The following is a 21017-nucleotide window of genomic DNA, read 5'->3' on the forward strand; positions in this document are numbered from 1 at the left end:
GGACCTAGCCACCTAGAATGAGATTGTCTCAACTCTGACATTATCGCCCCTTCAACAATATTTATATAGTATTGGATGGCTTTGAGGGGATACAAGAATATATTGCACGAGCTATGACAATATTGCACGAGTCGAAGACGAATGTAATATTGTCATAGGCAGTGCACTATATTATTGTATCCCCCGAAAAAAACCATCTAAATTATCATTATTATTTATATCAGGCTGAGGAATTCATCAAAGCAACACTATTTTGGCTCACCTGATTCCAGATTTTCAAATTCAATTTTATTATGGGTTTTTTTCTTCTTCTGATACAACAGTTAAATTTCAAACTTCGTTGGAAGATTTGTTTTCCCGTCAGGTAAACTCTCAGAACATATACTCTGGCTGTTTTATAGCCTTCAAAGAGTGTTCTGCGTCTTTGTTCTTCAAAAGTTATTCAAAATCCTCATCGGAAACTGAAGCTATTCTCGCGACGCTAGTAGAAGCATCCATTGTTGTTAATTATTACATGTATTATGTGCAGCTCCATTCACTGGTTAACAACAGTGAGCGCGCACTCTTGACTATAATGGAAACCAGCGAAACTTGTTAAAATGCCCGGATGCTCCATCCGGTAACTTTTACTGACACAATATTGCTCTCATGCGGGTACTTTTTTACGAAAGCATTCAATACGCTGATATATTTTTGCCTCTGGAAGCATGATATAAATAATAATCATTAATATTATAATATATAACAACAACAATAATAATAATATTAATAATGCTAAGTAGTTAACAAGTAAATTTTAATGAAATTTAAAATATATATAAATAATGTTTTCGTTTTTACATTACAGTGCAATTATCCATTCACAATTAAAAAAGGAGATGGTTAAAATGACCATCCATGTGCAGAGTAAATATTTGCAAGCAGCGTCAACTAGGAGTTTAACGATTATAACGTGTTTTGATTAAACATGGTCGACACCGAAAAAAACGTTTTGTTTGAATATTCTGGCGGTAAACCCCTGCCCGACTATCGAACACAAACGGGCCGTTTACGACTATCAAGACTGCTTGAAAGTATGTTATGAATGTGCAAGTAACGCAAGTGAATCTACGTCTTTTTGAAACCCCGGGTCCCCATACCGGTAAATTAATTTAAACGTAGAGAAGGGAATTGGCAATCAATTGACAATTATTAATCCATTGGTTTTTTATTTGTCAACGCTTCGAATGGCCAAAGTCGCCTCATGCGAACGCTGCAAGAGACAGCCTGGAATAGTATACCACCTTCATCCGCATAGCCTCCAAGTATGACGTCATATTATGTGCGCAAGCCGGGGGGGGGGGGGTACAGACAATATTAATTAATGTATCGAAATGTATTGGACTAGAAATTGATAGTCCATTAATTTCAAAAAAGTATTCCAGTTTTGCGTTTCCTCACTATTTGTTATAAATCTCACGTGTTCTCATTCTTCTTATTCTTCTGTTGTTAAACTGTTCCAATTGACATTGACAATTTACCACTTTAAAAAAAAAATTATGTAGGAAATCAGTTGAACTTTACTCAATTAGTGTTTATGTATTTTAAGCACTGCACACTCAGAGCTACTGTGAAAACCGTTCAGGTGGGATTCGAAGCCAAAATCACCCGATTGTTGGAGAGAGGCTCTTTTTTTTATATAAATAGTTTCACCCTTTAATTTTGTTAGGCTTATAGTTTGTAGTTAAGGCCTGATCATCATTTCGCATCCTTTCAGCGAGTTAGTCAAACCTGTCAATGGTGTCCATTTGATTCCCTTGTTCAAGGCAGCTTGTTGGGTTGGAGTGTATACACCATTCAAGAAACTGTCGTAACTGTTGCATTTCTTGTGCCACCATCCTCCATTGAGTTCCACGGCACAGTTCTTGGCTCCCGAACCATCGTTGTCTGCATCGGCCGTGCTAAATGCTCCTCGGTGACTATCGAGACCGTCATCTAAAAAATACAAACAAAAGTAAAAAGGAAATCGAAAGTTAGTTTAAAACTAAAGGGAAGGTACACATTTGGTATCTACTTAAAACAAATATTAACTTAAAAACTTACTTAGTATCGAGCAATTGAGAGTTGTTGATAGTATAAAACACCGTGAGAAACGGCTCCCTCTGAAGTAGCACTGATTTTGAGAAAGATTGTAATTTTTCACTAAAATAATACAGAGACTTCTAGCAAGAAGTCTTTTATTCCTATCTGAAAGCACACACATTCGTCCAACAAGGGTGTTTTTCTCTCTCATAATTTTCTCGCAACTTCGATTATTAAGCACAAATGTTGATAGGCTTGTTATGTTATGCTTATGTGGGGATACACCAAGTGAGAAGACTGGTCTTTGACAATTACCAAGCGAGTACCCTCCCTTTAAGCTTTATAAAACATAGATAATAATAATATTGATGATCGGGTTTTTATATAGCGTTTATACACCCGAAGGGCGATTAAAGCACATCAATACTAGTACCCCTAGTCAAATCATTCCTCAAAACCATCTCAGATCCCTGTGTAGTATGCAGCCTGCGCTGGCAATTAATATGTATCACACTAAGCTAATCAATCACAAGAACCATCTCTGCCCTCTCAGGTACCCGTTTGCCCTTGGGTAGTAGAGAAAAGCAGTTATAGTAAAGTGGTAAAGGACACAAGTGTCGTCACGACTATATCGACTATAACTATATTATATCATCGTGTTCACTTATCATGAGTAGGCCTACGTTGTACGTTTATGAGGGGCGAAACAATTAGATGTGCATATCACAAGTGCAATAAGCAGCTATAGGCACTAACATCTTTTTTAACAAGAAGAGGTTAATCAGCCCACTGCACAAACTGGGAAGTTCAATTGGAAACCAAGTTGTTTAAAGGCAGTGCACACTATTGGTAATTGTCAAAGACTAGCCTTCACAGTTGGGGTATCTCAACATATGCATAATATAACAAACCTGTGAAAATTTGAGCTCAATCGGTGTTCGAACTTGCGAGATAATAATGAAAGGAAAAAACACCCATGTCACACGAAGTTGTGTGCGTTTAGATGATTGATTTCGAGACCTCAAATTCTAAACTTGAGGTCTCGAAAACAAATTCGTGGAAAATTACTTCTTTCTCGAAAACTTCGTCACTTCAGAGGGAGCCGTTTCTCATAAGGTTTTATACTATCAACCTCTCCCCATTACTCGTTACCAAGTATGGTTTTATGCTGATAATTATTTTGAGTAATTACCAATAGTGTCCACTGCCTTTAATGGAGAAGCAAAATTGACGCAACTAGGTGTTAAAATAACACTCATTTCTGCCCAAACTAATACAACATTGTTGTTATTTTAACACCCTATAGGAACAAGATACAGATGGTAGTTTACATCCAAATTTAAGCTACAGGCTAGTCTTGAAACCAAGTCGGTAATTATTAAGCGCGGTGTAGCTATGAGGACGGTACACTCATCCTCGATCTCATTATGTGTGTGTGTGTGTGTGTGTGTGTGTGTGTGTGTGTGAGTCAGTGGCAATTACCACGCAAAACCTATGCCCTTTTGCATGCGTATAATCGCATGGTGACTGTTGCATGAATTGCAGAATGTTTGTTAGTAACAAATAGGCAGCACCTAACGACTTGTCATCAAGTCTAGCAAGTTAGTAACTATCCATGGGGGAAAAAGGGAACAGAGAAAACCGGGCAAGACAAAAAGAGGAATAGAGAATATTCCTTATACTTTTGTACACAGAAAGTGAAGAAAAAAATATAAAGAAGAGGAAATCAGCTGAGCCTGTGGCTACGGCTGTACGGCTTGATTGTCACGTGATCAAGCGGTGAAGCATAGGCTGGCTATAGCAACACCCATAGCAACAGCAACAGTTCAAAATCAGACACGGCCTAACTGGCTAGAGCTAAAAGAAGTGGTTTTACCCTCCCGTCTGTCTCCAAAATCGCCCACAGTTAAATCATACGATTCTCCATCGATGCTAAACACGCCGTAGTCATACGTCTTGTTTGTACCGTCAAATGCATGAAGAGATACACGCAGTTTCCATGAGTCACCTGTTTATGTATCAACATAGTTATAATGTTTAAGCAAAGATGATGAGCGATGAGATTCAGTATGGATACAGATATGGGCATCAGTTCTTTGGTTGAATGGTAGAACTGATTGTTTACTTCTTTGACATTTGACCTTAGCATACTTTTGTTAAACAATGTTGTAACAATGTTAGTTAACACGTCATTTTAAGTCTTTTAAACTTCGTGTATTTTTTAGATGTTAGTAATAAACCTAATTGACTTTAAAAAAAATATTTTAATAAAAAACAAAGTATGGAGCGCCTGTTTTAAATTATTACGATTCATGAACACTAACAATAATTATTTTGTAAAAAGTGAGTGGTGATTAAAATAACATAACATTATTGCCTCTGGAAATAGAAGCAGTTTAAATACGATCCGCCATTTTGTGGAGTCAAACATTAGGTATGGTTTCGATGTTTATAAATCTTTGTATTTTAAACTCAATTCAGCCTTTACTTGCGATGTTTGAGTGTTTTTAAGAAACCAATATTAATAGTAGTAATAATAATACAGAATGATGGAACGTGTTCTGTCGTGAATTTACATAAAAGTCACAACATTTCAAAATCAATCGCCAATTGGTCAACAATAGATAACTTTACTCACTTGCTCCAACTTTCTCTCAAGGATGGTCACATTTTGTTTTGTGTTTGTCAGACATTTCAAAATAAGCCTTTTTGGTGTCTGTAAATGCCACCAGATTTGTTTGCTCCGTATCCATTACACTATATTCGTTTCATTTCATTTCTTTAATTTGTTTTTCTTGATCTGTTTTTGGATGTCTTTGACTTCCATTGGACCCTTTCGGTAAACAGTGTTGTCCAAGGCCCACACTTTGTGTACCACAACTTCTACATCAAATAACAAACCTGTAAAAGTTTAGGCTCAATCGGTCATCGGAGTCGGGAGAAAACAACGGAAAAACCCACCCTTGTTTCCGCGCGTTTTGCCGTGTCATGACATGTGTTTAAAATAAATCCGTAATTCTCGTTAACGAGAATTTATATTGTTTTGCTGTTTTCTCAAAAAGTAAAGCATTTCATGGAATAATATTTCAAGAGAAGTCTTTCACCATTGCCTTCTGTAAACCCTGTAAGTTATGTGTAAATCTGTGAACTTTTTTTTTTTCTGAACCGAAAGGGTCCAATGGCTTTAAAGGCAGTGGACACCATTTACTCAAATAATTTTAAGCATACAACTTTACTTGGTAACGAGTAATGGGGAGAGGTTGATAGTACAAAGCATTGTGAGAAACAGCTCCCTCTGAAGTGGAGTAGTTTTCGAGAAAGAAGTAATTTTCCACGAGTTTGATTTCGAGACCTCAGATTTAGAATTTGAGGTCTCGAAATCAAGCATCTGAAAGCACACAACTCCGTGTGACAAGGGTGTATTTTCTTTCATTATTATCTGGCAACTTCGATGACCGATTGAGCTCAAATTTTCAAAGGTCTGTTATTTTATGCATTTGTTGAGATACACCAAGTGAGAAGACTGGTCTTTGACAATTACCAATAGTGTCCAGTGTCTTTAAACATTTGCACTTTTTTTTACCAATAATTTTATTGGAAATTAATACTAATTGAATTGAGTTGAATTGAATAATTATCACATACCAGGTTCGGTGAAGCTTCGAAGGTTTTTATTTCCCCACCAGAATTCTCCAGTTAGATCCCCAAAACCTTCTTTGTACTCGTTCCAATTGCGATTGAAGTCTACCGAGCCATCGAAGCGTCTCTGAATGACCTGCAGTGGGGAAGTATTTTATGTTGCGTCGTTAGTTGGTTTAAAGGGTCTATGTACTTTTTGTAAGACAACAAAACCAATGTCCACATATTTAAATTAAACTTACACAGTTTAAAGATAATGATGATAGAAAGCTTCTCTGCAAATATTACTTGCTGAGGTGCTATATTTTTTTAAAAAATGAGTAAAACAATGTCGTGAAAGTAATTTTCGTCTCAGTCATCATGAGACGAAAATTATTTTAGCACAAAAACGTATTTTCATGACTTTGTTTTACTCATTTCTCAAAAACTACAGCACCTCAGCAACAAATATTTCCAGGTACGCTTTCTACTATCATTACCTTCAATCGGTGTAACTTTAAAGGGTGGCTGCAGTGTTTTTTTATTTTATAGTTTAAACGATTAAACATGACTTTTTAAACCTGAAATATTTTTTATTTATTTTTAATAAATGCACAAGTATTTTAAAAATGGTTTTCAAGAGATTAGGGGATGACTTTGTTTTACTCATTTCTCAAAAACTACAGCACCTCAGCAACAAATATTTCCAGGTACGCTTTCTACTATCATTACCTTCAATCGGTGTAACTTTAAAGGGTGGCTGCAGTGTTTTTTTTATTTTATAATTTAAACGATTAAACATGACTTTTTAAACCTGAAATATTTTTTATTTATTTTTAATAAATGCACAAGTATTTTAAAAATGGTTTTCAAGAGATTAGGGGAACCCACCCCGCCCCTAAAAGGGGCATAAACGTGACGCCATGTCGGGAACTCGAGCCGTCGGGCCCCCTGGCTGTGCACTGTGTGGCCTGGTACCTAGGCGCGTGTAGTTAGGGACCAGACTCTTTTTACCGACGATATGTTTGAATTTCCGACGTGACGTCGATGGTAGGGGGCGGTAACAATTCACAAAAGGGGGGGCATGACTTATTCGCTAATTACGCAAGTGAGATATGTCGGGGAAAAAACAAAACACATTTGATTGAGGCTCAATACATATATCAGAAATAAATTACAGCAAAATTAACTGTTTTATTTTAATTCACTGCAGCATCCTTTAAGTGTTTGCCAAAGACCACGCCCATTGACTTAGGCTACACTTGTTTTTGTCATAAGTTGTAAATGGTTGCAAACATGTTTTAAAAAGTAGAATATATCGATCCAAACAAGGAATTGTTTCCTTTTAGTCATCGAGCTAATGTCGGTCCCAAATCATTTTGTTTTTATTCACGGACATTTTAAGTTCATTAAGTAAACATATTACCACAACATTTCGAGGAATACCCGTGTGAAACATTACATTATAATTTACAGTCTTTCATCAATATTCAGTTTTATAATAAACAATTTTTTTTTTAACCACACATCGCCAAGCCCGACAATGTCCTAACAAAAGCACTGCAGTCTCTTGGTAACCTTCACAAGTAAAAAGTCCCCCAGTTGAAAGAGTACTGTTTTAAACACAGACCGTGCAACGAGAAAAAGTATTGTTTAAAAGAAAAAGAAAAGAAAAAAAACAGAAATAAAACCGCCAACTTACAATGAAACCTTCGTTGTTCTCCATGTGGCAGTATACATCTACTTTTGTGGTTGCTCCTGTATCTACATTGTTGATTTGGACAGTGTATAAACCACTCTTAGTGTATCCAGCATCTAAAATAGCCTGACAGTCCGACAATGATGTGACAGTGGTCGTCTTGGGCAACTCTGAACAGAAACATAAAGGAAGAACAGTTAAGATTTAGAAACAACAGCAGTTATGTTAAATTCAACATCATTATTCAAAATATGCAGACTTGAAGTAATTCCACCCATGCGCACTGAGGAGGAACCAGGGTCCAAACTCATAAAGCGTGTAAGCACAAATTCTTGCTAAGGGCGGGACAATCTTGCATAATAAAGCAGGTTACCAGCCAACATTCAAAAAAGTAAATAGTTGCGACTGGTCCCCCAATAATTTTTGTTCGTTGCTTAGCGATAAATTTGTAATTAAAGCAGTATTTTCTGCTAAACAGTTTGTTTGCTTTTTTGTTCACGGAGGTTTGTATAAACCAGGGCCTAAATTCGTATTTCTGCTTACTGTCGAAATAAATGCGCCTGCGATCGCTTTTTGTGTAATCCCAAACTTCTGCGTCAGCTGTGTAAAGCGAAGATGTCCAGTTAAATGTATACGTGTAGTGAGTATGATAAAAAAGGAGCCCTCAGACCGCACACAAACCGCCGGCGGATTTCAGTCCTATTATAAAATCGGGACCGTATTGGTGATGGGAGCAGTAGACTCGCGCAGAGAGCAGCCAGCCCTCTCGCGGGGTAGTTAGGAGAGAGCCTTTTCGCCATCACCGCGACAGAATAGTGTCACGACTTGTTCATAAGTCTCGGTCTACTGTTGCATTAAAGGAGTTGCAATGAAAAAAATGGCGTGCACTACACATTTCACATTTCAGCCAGAGTTTCCCACCCCCTTCTTGCGGGCGCTCGTTAGTCTTTGGTTTAACATCCACCCTTTGGGTACTTTACTTTGCCCCCCCCCCCCCCTAGAATCAGTTTGGTGCTCGGGATATGGTATTCTCCCTATGTATTTATTGTGTGCTTGGAATTTCATAAATTCTTCGGAGGATGGGAGAGGGTACGTACAAAACGACAGGTAGTGTGTTAAAGAATTGGGATATGGTGGTGGGGAGATGCCCTCCGCCATGGTTCAAGGAAAACAAAAAATGCATCTATTGGGTGGCATTGTTCCATTGTTGCACCAAAAGTTATTCCCATTGATGCACACTCCCCGCGCCACCATACTTTAAGATGATTTGAATAAGATAATTTAAATTAAAATCTACCTTGCGTAGTTGAAACAGTCGTCGTGTCTGGTATGGGAGTGGTGGTTGCAACAGTCGTCGTTTCTGCTATGGGAGTGGTAGTTGCAACAGTCGTCGTGTCCGCATTGGTGGTAGTCATTTCCGTGCACTGATGCGATTGACGAAACGCCTTAGCATCCCTCGGTAAGGAATCCAAGTAAACCGGTGGAGTCGCTCTGTGTGGCGCAACAGTGTTGTGTCCGCCAATCTTGATCCGAGTGCAGGAACACGGATCCTCCGGTGGTAGAACGAACCGGACCCTTCCGGATTCATCTGGTTCCGTGCTGATATAACATACCCCAGCTGAGACCGCTACTACTGTAACATAACAATGGCAACAGGTGGAGGAGATATAAGAAAAACTCAAAGGTTATTATAACGGCAGCGTTTATATTAAGAATACTCGGAGTTTATTTGATTGTTTTTCCGGTAACAAAAAAAATAAAAAAATAAAACAATAACAACAAAGGACAACATCACTTCCATGCACTCGTCTCAAATCGACGTTTCATGTTGTATCTTCAAAAAAAAATTCTTTCTTTTTTTTCGTTGACTTCGAGGCATGCGAATTTGTTAATGTATACAATTAACAGGTCTATATGTCTAATTCAATTTGAGCAGAATGTTCTTTATGATTCAAAAGAGTAGACAAAACATAGTCGAGATTTCTGAGACAAGCTGCTGATAACGTTAGAGAGCATGATTAAGTTAGTCTAATAATTATCCTTTGTGATTGTCTTGACTCTACAGAACACAGCCAACAAAGTTGATTCGAATGATACTTTCAAGATGCATTCAATTTCGCACAAAATTGAATAATTCGATGTTTAAAAGTGCCAGTTTGATGATTGCTTGTATGATGAAAATATCGTTTGAGCTGCTCGCAAATACACTATCTTTTTTTTTAGCCAAAGGAAATATAAAATTAGTAAACAGATAAACGCAAACGCAAATGCGCGTGCGTTTAAAACAAATTGGTAGGTTAATTTTGTTTAGTTTATGTATGATTATAAATGTCTTTCGGCTGTTCCTTGGAAAGCACTCTGCTTTTAAAGTTAACCTCTGCGTTATCTGAACCTCTTAAACCCCTTTGAACTCGAGCCTTTCTGAAATCGGTCACCCGTGACCGATACAAGTATTAAAGAATGATATCGAAAAAATAATGGCATTGCACTTCCAAAATTCGCGTTACGCAAACAAACTATATGTTAAAGGCACTGGACACTTGGGTAATCACTCAAAATATTTGTTAGCATAAAAAAATGACTTGGGGAGCATTGGGGAGTTGTTGATAGTAAAAACATTGTGAGAAGTGGCTCCCTCTGTGGTGAAGTAGTTTTTGAAAAAGAAGTAATTTCTCACTAAAATATTTGAATTAAATTCGGGACCTCAGCTTAGGCTCGACTTCAAGTCATCTGAAAGCACATAAATTGTGCGACAAGGGTGTAATTTCTTCCATATTATTCTCTCGCAACTTCGACGACCAGTGATTGAGTCCAAATGTTCACAGGTTTGTTATCGAATGCATGTTGGAGTGCAACATACGACTGGTCTTTGAAAATTTTTCAAAGTACCCACTGCCTTTAATAGAGCTTTATGTAATCTTTATATTGGTGTATAACCTGTTTAAGAGAAGTAAACCTGTCATTATTATAACCTGAGCACATGCTGCAAGTTCGCCAAAAAGGGAACGGGTTTACAAGATTTTTAACGTTAAAATGTATGACAAATTGACTTGAAGTAATAATAATATGAAACATACGATAAAAATCGTAACAAGAAAATTAACATGATAATGTTGGTAACAAATGGAAAAATAATCATTAACAGCCCTCCAAGCGAATTATATTCTGACATTAATTTTTCCTATTCAAAGCTTTGTTGCAAACTGATGACTCGTTGGGTTTTAGCCACTGTATTGTAAATTACTTTTTAGATATGATTTTATGTTAATCAAAAGCTGGCAATCAAACGGAGTGATGAGTATGCAAGGCTGGTTTCTGTTTCCAATGGTCTGAAACAAAGTGGGGGTAATTTCCCCAGTTAGTCTGCGTATGGATGTTTATAGATGAATTGATGAATAGTGATGTCGGTTGTCATAAGTAGGTAATGCTTATATGCTGGGTAGTTTACATTATGCAGATAGATGATGATGATATCGTATGCTAGGCTGATCTCGTTCTGAGTTTCCTAAAAGATGACATGACTTTACCCCACTGACGTGGCCATATGTTGAAAAAGGGTTGATATTAGATTTGGGGAAAAAACTTTGTAATACAATTCAATGTAAATTTAAATAAGACAGATGGATGTGTTTAGACCTAGCGACGACAGGCTGCCTGATCTATGTGATATTGTTAATGACACAATAGGTGTAATTGTTGATAATATTCTCCCTGGTATTATGACACCAAGGTGCACATTTTTGTCCAATAATATTTTGGATTGTTTTTATTGTATTTAGTGTGCCAGTGATTTTAATGGTCAGTGTAATTTGTTCCATTGTTTGATTATAACGATTTTAAGGCACGGCGTGTGGCCAAATATAGAGTTCGGGAATTCCTTGACAACTGACTTAACAATTTAGTATGCACAAAAGTGTTTGTTGCCCCCCCCCCCCTCCCAGCATCTTCTTCATCAAATTACTGACCTCTGGCTTATTGACGACCTCTCAATGATGTTGAACTTGGGCCACGTGAGGATATAACATAGTATTGTTAGCATAATCGTGTGTACGATATACTGGGAGAGGCAAAGTATACCATTGGTTTTTGGTACCGCTCGATTGTGACGGTACCAAAAAAAACCAATGGTATACTTTGCCTCTAACAGTATATCGTACACACGATTCTGCTAACAATACTATGTTATCCTGACGTATAAAATAAAACTAAATTGTACAGTAACGTGGCAATTTTATTTCATAAGGGGATCGCGTTTCTGAGATATCGCCGAAAATCAGGAGCGAAAATGTCAAACCAGAAAGAAAAAAATCCTTACTGTTCCGACCTTATTTCTTACATACTTCCCCTTCCACCTGTTCCTTTTCTTTTCTGGAATGTTATTCATTGGCTACGCGCGGGTAAGTCCTTTTTGAAAGGCTCGGCCATCTTTTGTGTGGTCCTCAGTGAAAAGTGCACATGCGGGCAGTAGAATCAATGTGCGGACCAGTATGATGCAGCGGTTGGGCTTCTATCTCCTCCGTCTTCTAAGACAACTCGACCCTCTCCACTGAGGCTCCTAAGCTGCGCGTACTCATGGGTCAGCTTGTCGTAGGATGTGCTGGACCCGACGTCTGCTTGTCCCAACGACTGCTGGGCCCAACGTCTGCTTGGCCCAACGTCTGCACTTTAAACAAATCTTGCTGAGGAACTGACTAGACATCAGGCATATTCTGTATATTCTTTAAACCTCCTTTCAAAGGTAAAAACTCGACTGAGCCGATCCTTTGATTTAATTCATTTTGCCGGCTTATACCATTAATTTTTGCTTCTGTTGTGCTTTAATCCTGCCCGATCAACTGCTTTTTATTGGCGTTGCTTTACCGTCATTAATGTTGCTTTAACCCCGTGTTTATGCTTCTTGGTTTATATTTTAAATATGATTCTGAGTGTATTTCATTGTTTTCTTGAATGTGTGCTGTTACTTACAAGGTCTTCGTTATTTTCCCGATTCACACAAATTTTGCTTCCGTCCTTTCCATCACGTACAATTACACACAATCTGAGGCGTTACCGCAAGAGCACGTCTCAGGTTATATACCATGGTTATATAAAGTTTTTTTTAGTTTCAAATTTTTGGCAAACAAACTGACATATTTTAGCATAAACACATTACTTCGAAGTGAAATGATTCTGAAAATGCTCTAAACTATCAAAAGCTTCTGCAGGCTTCTGACCAAAATGTTTTTATTGCCATGGATTTTAAGAGCATGATTACGAATCGTGTGCATTGCCTATAATTTGTGTCTGCCTATTTTATGTAGGCTTTCCCCTGTAATTTAATGTATTTAGCTGTTCTTGCGTGTTGTTTCGGTTAGTTAAGTTGTGGTTGTTTATCATTTCCTTTTTATTATTCATTGCTTAATTGTAATTACGCAATTTAGCTTTTGGCTACAAGTTTGATTTTAATAAACCACCATTAGGCCTAATGACAAAAATAAAATGTGTAGGCCTAATAAGAAATTAAAAAAATATGTGTTTAGTTAGTATTGTAACGTCCCAGTTTGAGGCATTTACTTTACTCTAAAGAAATAGAGGACGAGATATGAAAGAGTTGGAGTTGAACTTAAGAACTTACCTAGAGTAATCTGTGCTACCGCAAATGAGATAAGCATTTGCCTCATGCACATCTTGAATTCATCAGTCGTCACTCTTATACAGGGAAACTGAAATAAGAAGTATAAATATTATTATTATTGTTTTACTTAATTTTTTTTTTCAAGCAAATTATGTACAAGCTAAAATAGGTTTTCTCTTTGTCGATTTCAGCAAAGACCAGCATATTATGGAATGACTTGCCGGATGACGCTAAAAAATCCTCAATCACTAGCGTTGTACAAAACTTCCATCAAGACTCACCAATATGAGGACTGCAGAACTCTCGCCTCTTGTAAAGGCACTGGACTAATCATTTGGTATCACTCAAAATATGTGTTAGCATACTATAATAAATACTATAATAACTTACTTGGTAATGAGCAGTGGAGAGCTGCTGACAGTAAAGAACATTGTGAGAAACGGCTCGCTCTGAAGTAATGTAGTTTTTGAAAAAGAAGTAGTTTTCCAATAAAATATTTTAATTTGATTTCGAGACCTGAGAATTAGATTTTGAGGTCCCGAAATCAAGCATCTGAAAGCGCACAACTTCGTGTGACAAGGGTGTTTTTTCTTTCATTGTTATCTTACAACTTCGACGACCGATTGAGCCCAGATTTTCACAGGTTTGTTATTTTGTGCGTATGTTGAGATACACCAGGTGAGAAGACTGGTCTTTGACAATTACCAATAGTGTCCAGTGTCTTTAATTTGTCACTGCGTAATGAGCATCTAAGATAAATATCGACGCATTATACATGTTATATAAGTGCAATATTCTTCCCTAAGCCCACCATATGACTATGTTATAGTGTGCTTATGCAATATTTCTATGGTGTACATAACTATTTTCTTAACCCAACTTGATATTTCTCATTATCTACTCATGCAGACTGTTTGTCTTTTTTATTGTGCATTTCTGTGTATTTAGTCTCTCCTTTTCTGAATGTTGATATTGCTTCTTTTTGTGCGTATCAATGTTGTAAGTGTCAATGTCATGTATAAATTCAGCCTGCTTGGCTGCAATGAGATTTTTGTAACCAATAAACCAATTTATAATACAAATTATAAAAGCCCATTTTTATTATTAATATAATAATTATGATATTACCTTTATGCATCATAATTACAGCGAAGAACAACTAGCTCAATGCAATTTATATGATCTTTTGTTCAAGGAGCAAGTCTGTGTGACGTTGATGTGGCTTATCAGTGGAACCACGTCACATTTTCGACGAACAAGTACAGGTTTCCCCGGCGAATAAAAATTAAAAAATAGTTTTACTTATTGGTAATTGTCAAAGACCAGTCTTCTCACTTGGTGTATCTCACCATTATACATAAAATAACAAACGTGTGAAAATTTGAGCTCAATCGGTCGTCAATTGATTTCGAGATCTCAAATTCTAAACTTGAGGTCTCGAAATCAAATTCGTGGAAAACTACTTCTTTCTCGAACACTACATCACTTCAGAGGGAGCCGTTTCTCACAATGTTTTATACTATCATCCTCTCCCAATTAATCATTACCAAGTAACGTTTTATGCTAATAATTATTTTGAGTAGTTACCAATAGTGTCCACTGCCCTGCCTTAAAGGAAGTAAGTCAACTTCACCAGTTTAGCATTCACTGCATGGTGTGAACTATTAAGTTATATAATTGAGCAATAAATATCTTTGAATTAATATTAGTCAAGTTTGTTTCAATCTTTTATCTGTTTTCGGATTCGTAACGACTATTTAAGGGCAGATAATCTGAGTTGAATTTAAGTTAAAGCGATTTTGATCAAAATATAGCAGCCCGTGGTCAGTGACAGTCCATTGAAGAAGAGTGAATAATTTCGTTATCAATGGTTGATTTAATCAGTTGTGCACAACTATCTAGAATTAGAAAGTACATCTGCTGCAATCTGACGTTTGGTATACATGCAATTGTAGTTAAAGGCCCGACGTTTCGGCCCTCTCTACCTCGAGTCCTTGTCGAGGGCTAAATGTTTATTTTTAGACAAATTCTGCCGGAGTCGAAACGTCAGACCCCAACATTATTCCTGTTTTAATAAGCATTCACGGTTGGCGTCTTCTGCAAATATTTGCAGAAATAAAGAAAACGAAATAATCAAACATTCTTAAGGATATTTTATTTTCATTTCAACGTTATTAAGACTGTAAGTTTTTATTTACTTTATTGACGGACTTTTACGTTATCATCGAGTTTAGGCATTAACTTTAATCTGGAGGTAGTCAAAACGAGTAGTTGATGACAAAACAAATTATGTTTAAAGAAATGTAGACAATACGAAAACGTCTCTTACAATTGCAACTCAAGTGCGAGGACTCATTTAAGAAGCTATTCGTTGGGCCACAACTCGTGTTTAATTTGGACGGATGAAACTTCAATCTCTCTTCCCAACAAGAAAATAATACATGTGTGCTGTGAGTCTTAATGAGTCTTAATTTCGATTCCACCAGTTATATGACAATAAATATAGGTATAAAATAAAAATTTAACTTAAAGCCAGTAATTGTCAAAGACCAGTCTTCTCACTTGCTGTATCTCAACATATGCATAAAATACAAAAAAACCTGTGAAAATTTGAGCTCAATTGGTCGTCGGAGTTGTGAGATAACTATGGAAGAAAAAAATCACCCTTGTCGCACGAAGTTGTGTGCTTTCATATGCTTGATTTCGAGACCTCAAATTCTAAACTTGAGGTCTCGAAATCAAATTTGTGGAAAATTACTTCTTTCTCGAAAACTACTCCACTTCAGAGGGAGCTGTTTCTCACAATGTTTTGTACCACCAACCTCTCCCCATTACTCGTTACAAAGTAAGGTTTTATGCTAATAATTATTTTGAGTAATTACCAATAGTGTCCACTGCCTTTAAGAAGGGTCTTGAATACCTATGAATAAAATAGAGTGGCTTAAACGAATCTGAAAGAGAAAAAATCATACATGCACGACAATGGAATTAGATTTTAAAAAAAGCTTAAAGAAACCTATAAATGAATCAGGGGCAAATGCTTGAATTTTAATGCATATGTCTTAAATAAAACCTAATTTAAATTTTACTAAAAATGAATAGAACAAAAACGTCTGGGAGGGCGGGGTTATTTAAAAGATACTTCCCAGTTCCAGTAACCAACACAAAATGAAAGCTTAGAGGTTCATTTCACAAGCTTTGCTTCTAGTATATATAATTTTTGTTTTATACAAAATAAAATATTAAACTCGTAGGTTTCAAATCGTAGGTTTCAACCTGTATATGTTTTTTTTTTCTTCAGTTAAATGAACTCTAACAAAAAGGCCAAGGTAATCATCAAATATTCATCTTTAAAAAGGAAAAAAGTCTGCACTTTATACTAGCCTGCTAATGGACTGCCTCTGTTCACTCACTGATGCTTGTATGAATTATCTAAGTTGAAGAATAAATTTATGCAAATTTATAATGTATATCGTTATCCTTTTAAAAGTCAAATAAATTATTGAGGCCCAAAATAGTTAATGGACCGACGTTTTTATACACTGGCAGAGTCTTTCTGGAAGGCTGAGAAACGGGGTGGGAACGTCAGACCAATATGTACAGTTTGCAGTTATTATATCATTTTTGTTTAGTATTGGCAAATTTGCAACAGCAATCACTATCATGGCGAAAGATAGTGTGTGTTTTCGTAAAGTTCTGCGAAACAAACGTTATTTTTTTTTGTAAATAAAATGAAATGATGCTTTCATAAGTATAATTGTATACATGTTCACTTATATATCGGATTAAAACAGCTGAACAGTTAAAGGGACACACCGGCTCACCGTGTACGCAGTTTAGGGCTGTATAATCATAAATAATGTTTTTATAGATGGTTGCTGTAAACAAAAATCATCAAAATGTCACGTAATTAGCGAAAAATGATTAAAAAACCCAAAAGCGGTAAATGGCCAGCGTAAACGTGTTTCCAGCCGTTGCAACTGTCAAGTCTTCGTGACATCGTCGCACAATATTGCAAGTAGACTGGTGCTTTGTTTATAGCAACGTTTTACTATGACGCAGCATAAGGATCCAGTCTATCCATAAAGTATAAACAACTAGCATATACGGATCAGGCAAATCCTTCGACGATGGAGGTAGTCGTGCTTCGACGTACATCCAAAGATCGTCACGAAGAACACAAAAAACTAACCCAGAATATGATGGGACAGTGACAAGTAAATAAAGCATTCCTGGCACCAACTTCCTGGTGAATTTGTGGCTGGTGGCCGACTAAATTTTTGAATAGTAAAGAAATTTTGTGAGCAGTATTTTCTGCTAAACAGATGAAACTGAGGGGCCCTGTTATTCACAGCATGGAGGAATAACTCCATGTTCACAGTGAAACATTTTATAATCTCGGGGGGGGGGTGGGGGGAGGGAATCGTGAGGGATTCAAAAGCGTCCTTGTGAGAATGTATTTTGAAATGTAAGCGTAGCTGCAAATCTTGAAACGTAAGCCTAGCTTTACTCGGGATTGAAAGCGTAATTTTTGATTTTAGCGTAACAAACCTAAATGATGTATATGGATTGTATGGATACGGAGTAGCTGCGTAGCTTGGAACGTAACCATATCTTTTGGAACGTAAGCATATCTTGGAACGTAAGCATTGTTGGGTATCTTGGAATGTAAACGTAGCTGCGTATGGATCGTGAGCATAGCTGAGAAGCTGTGTAGCTTAAAACGTAATCTTATCTTTTGGAACGTAAGCATATCTTGGAACGTAAGCGTAGCTGAGTATCTTGGAACGTAAACGTAGCTGCGTATGGAACGTAAGCATAACTTGACTCAGGATTGAAAGCGCACCTTTTGTATATATAGCGTAACTTGAGAAGGAACGTAAGCAAAACTTGGAATGTAAGCGTAGCTTGGAACGTCATATTTTGGAAGGTATAAGCGTAGCTGGATATCTTGGAATGTAAACGTAGCTGCATATGGAACGTAAGCGTAGCTTGACTCGGGCTTGAAAAACGTACCTTTTTATATTATAGTGTAACTTGAAGGAACGTAAGCGTAGCTGAGTAGCTGCGTAGCTTGGAACGTAACCAAATAATACCGCAACAATCTCAAAAATAACACTTCATTCACAGAATTAAAAAAAAAAAATTTGACAAAATTATGCTTTCAGGGAATTTTGTTATCATATTTTTTTCAACCTTTTATACAAAATTATTTTTCACCTGTTCATTTTTCGATCGGGGGCTCCGGTTTTTTTAATCCTTTTTTTCTTCTTCATAAAACATTTTTTTAAGCTACTCACACAATAACACTGTCAATATAACAAAATGCGGTATTCCTACGTTTTGACATCGTCAATCTTTTTTATTGTTTCCTGAAAACTCCTAGCAAACAGAAATTAGGAGCCATGAAACAAAACAGAGTATAATATTGGAACGTTGCGATCATAAGAAATAACGGATTTGACACGAGGTGTACCAACTGCCAAACCCACGATGACAAACATGTACTCTGATGTCTGGCTCCCAACCCCTCCCAAGCTCACGGCGAGACCCGCAAGCTGGGAGTTCATAGCGCCCGGGATTACACCTCCAGCCCCCCACGAGACACGGCATGTGCGGTACGTGATATGCCCCGAGGCTTACGTTCCGAATGTTCCACGCTGTGGGGCCATATAACAAGCTTCCGTTACACGGACTCTTTGAATGCGAATCTTACGTTAGATTTTTCACCATTATTTACATTTTGTAGCGATAATTTGAATACATGATCTTTTTCGTCAATTACTCGTTAATAATTTTGTAAAAAAAAGATTTAAATTTTATTTGGTAAGTTACTTTTAGACGGCTGGAAGTAAAACTAGCCCGGAAGGTCACGTGATTGTTTGTACCACTTTTTGGTTAGAACAATCACGCGACCTTCGTTTTTGTTTTAAAATGCTCAAAAACGGCCAAATTTGATGATTTTTTTTAAGGACTGTTCTTCTTCATTCCTGGAAACCCGTTGAATACATTTCTTAGTCTATTTTGTAGCCCAAATAGCCCAATTCGGCCGGTGTGTCCCTTTAAAACAAAATATACTTTGCATTTAAAGCGCTTGGCAATGTATTTGTGTTTACACTCGCTTAAGATTATCTGATACATAAATATTAAGCGCAAACGGAAAGTTACGCTGAACAAATGGCGCACTTTATCAACCCACGATCATTGGTTCACTGGATGTTAAAGCTGTACTGTTTTTTCAAAATTTTGTTTTATTCGTTTAAAGGAACAAGCAAAGATACAGAAAAAAAATTCATATACAAATGTGAAAATTCCGTCAAAGTTGGTTGTCAGTATTTAAGCAAGCAACATGGAACAAAACATACGGTTTCTGATGAATGTGACGTTTGCAATACATAGAGACTGACTAGACGATAAAGTGTAGATTCGTGGATAGAATGTGAGAGCCGAAGGTGAGTAGGCCTATACAAAGTGTCACGAATCTACACTTTAGGGTCTATTCTCGGACTTAACTTCCCAACTCGTATAGACGAATACACAATAGTAACGAATATAAACCTTGCAGTCTGTTCTCCGACTTAAACTATTTTCCCAACGCCATTGTTTATCTTATAGTTTCAATGAATTCGATTTTTCAACACTAATCCTCGATTAGTAAGATTACAGTTTAAATTATTGTCAATGCTCAATTACTATATCCTCGTTCATTTGGGTGACCGATCTAAACAAGAAAACAACAGAGAAGGACCTATAAAGGCATCAGCAAAGCTCTCATAATACTGCATGCAGAGTCAATCGCAATCTCGCATTCCCCATCAACTCTTCAACTCATCTAATACAGATGAGTGTAGATTCGTAAAAATACCCTTTCATAAAAAATTGACGTCACATAACCAGTTTAATATAAGATGGAAACAGTCAACGGTTATGGATGCATTGTTGTTGTTGACGATTTCTCTCTTTTGAAAGTGCTTGTGAAATTATTACTGAAATTATGAACTCACCGATTCTGTAGATGATGTTGCTGCCCAAACGTCCGCGTTGAAATGATAAGACTAAGTAACCTACGTTACCAAAAACAAAACTAATTTAGAGCAAGGTGTATGGCCATCTTCCGTGATCACCAGTGACCATGAAATGAACGGTAAAATGGACGTCAGGATAGATGATAAATTGTTTAATCATTTACTGCTGAGTGAGTTGAGTAATTAGAGCTGGAAGAAGAGAGCCATTACTTACCAATTTATTTCTTGATAAGAAAATGTCACAAAGGTGACAGGCATTCAGAGTTTTTAAAAGATCACAAAAAGTAACCCTTTAAGTTTCATCAGGTAAACCAGATTGGATAACCTTTTAGAAGCCGCAGCTTCGGCTCGAGATTTGGCTTAGGCTAGCTTGGCCCAGCGTTTGTTTTGACAATATTGCGCGTGCTTTCACGTACGTGCTCAGGGCTTCTGACGAGAGGACGGAGCCTGAAACCAAATCCAAAGTTGAAGCCGTGGTTTCGAAAATGGCCAAGGATTTAATATGTAATCATTTACTGCTGAGTGAGTTGAGTAAATGAAGCGGAAAGAAGAGAGCCATTACTTAGTAAGTAAATTCTTGATGAGAAAAGGTCACAATTGTGACAGGTTTTAACAGTTTAACAAAGATCACAAACAAGGAACTTTTTTAAGACAGAGGACACTATTGGTAATTGTCAAAGACCAGTCTTCTCCATTGGTGTATCTCAACATATGCATAAAATACCAAACTGTGAAAAATTTAGCTTAATTTATGGTCAAAGTTGCGAGATAATAATGAAAGAAAAACACCCTTGTCACACGAAGTTGTGTGCGGTTAGATGGTTGACGAAATCAAATTCGTGGAAAATTACTTCTTTCTCGAAAACTATGGCACTTCAGAGGGAGCCGTTTCTCACAATGTTTCATACCATCAACCTCTTCCCATTTGAGTAAATACCAATAGTGTCCACTGCCTTTAAGTTTTAGAAAAACCTCAGTGGTCTATATTGGTGAACTCCAA

General features: G+C 37.0%; 2 protein-coding genes across 2 annotated transcripts in view; one reads left to right on the forward strand and one right to left on the reverse strand.

The window, feature by feature from the left end:
* Positions 1-21017, forward strand: part of LOC139934062 (dolichol-phosphate mannosyltransferase subunit 3-like) — a 535719-nt gene that overhangs the window by 331018 nt on the left and 183684 nt on the right. The gene's annotated exons all lie outside the window — the stretch shown is intronic.
* Positions 1660-20020, reverse strand: LOC139949607 (ficolin-3-like). Its single transcript, XM_071948045.1, has 7 exons — positions 19997-20020; positions 12993-13080; positions 8676-9011; positions 7382-7548; positions 5707-5836; positions 3938-4069; positions 1660-1974 (listed from the first exon to the last, which is right to left on the reverse strand). Exons 2-7 carry the CDS (start codon positions 13042-13044, stop codon positions 1724-1726), a joined length of 1068 nt encoding a protein of 355 aa, XP_071804146.1. The 5' UTR covers positions 13045-13080; positions 19997-20020; the 3' UTR covers positions 1660-1723.

This window comes from Asterias amurensis, chromosome 2 (genome assembly GCF_032118995.1).
Source record: "Asterias amurensis chromosome 2, ASM3211899v1".
In the NCBI taxonomy this organism is placed as follows: domain Eukaryota; kingdom Metazoa; phylum Echinodermata; class Asteroidea; order Forcipulatida; family Asteriidae; genus Asterias; species Asterias amurensis.

Coding starts and splice junctions, on each gene's coding strand:
- LOC139949607 (XM_071948045.1), bottom strand. CDS start 13,044: ATGTGCATGAGGCAAATGCTTATCTCATTTGCGGTAGCACAGATTACT. Junction 5,837..7,381: donor AGAACAACGAAGGTTTCATT/GTAAGTTGGCGG, acceptor TCCCCACTGCAG/GTCATTCAGAGACGCTTCGA. Junction 4,070..5,706: donor TCGAAGCTTCACCGAACCTG/GTATGTGATAAT, acceptor ATACATAAACAG/GTGACTCATGGAAACTGCGT.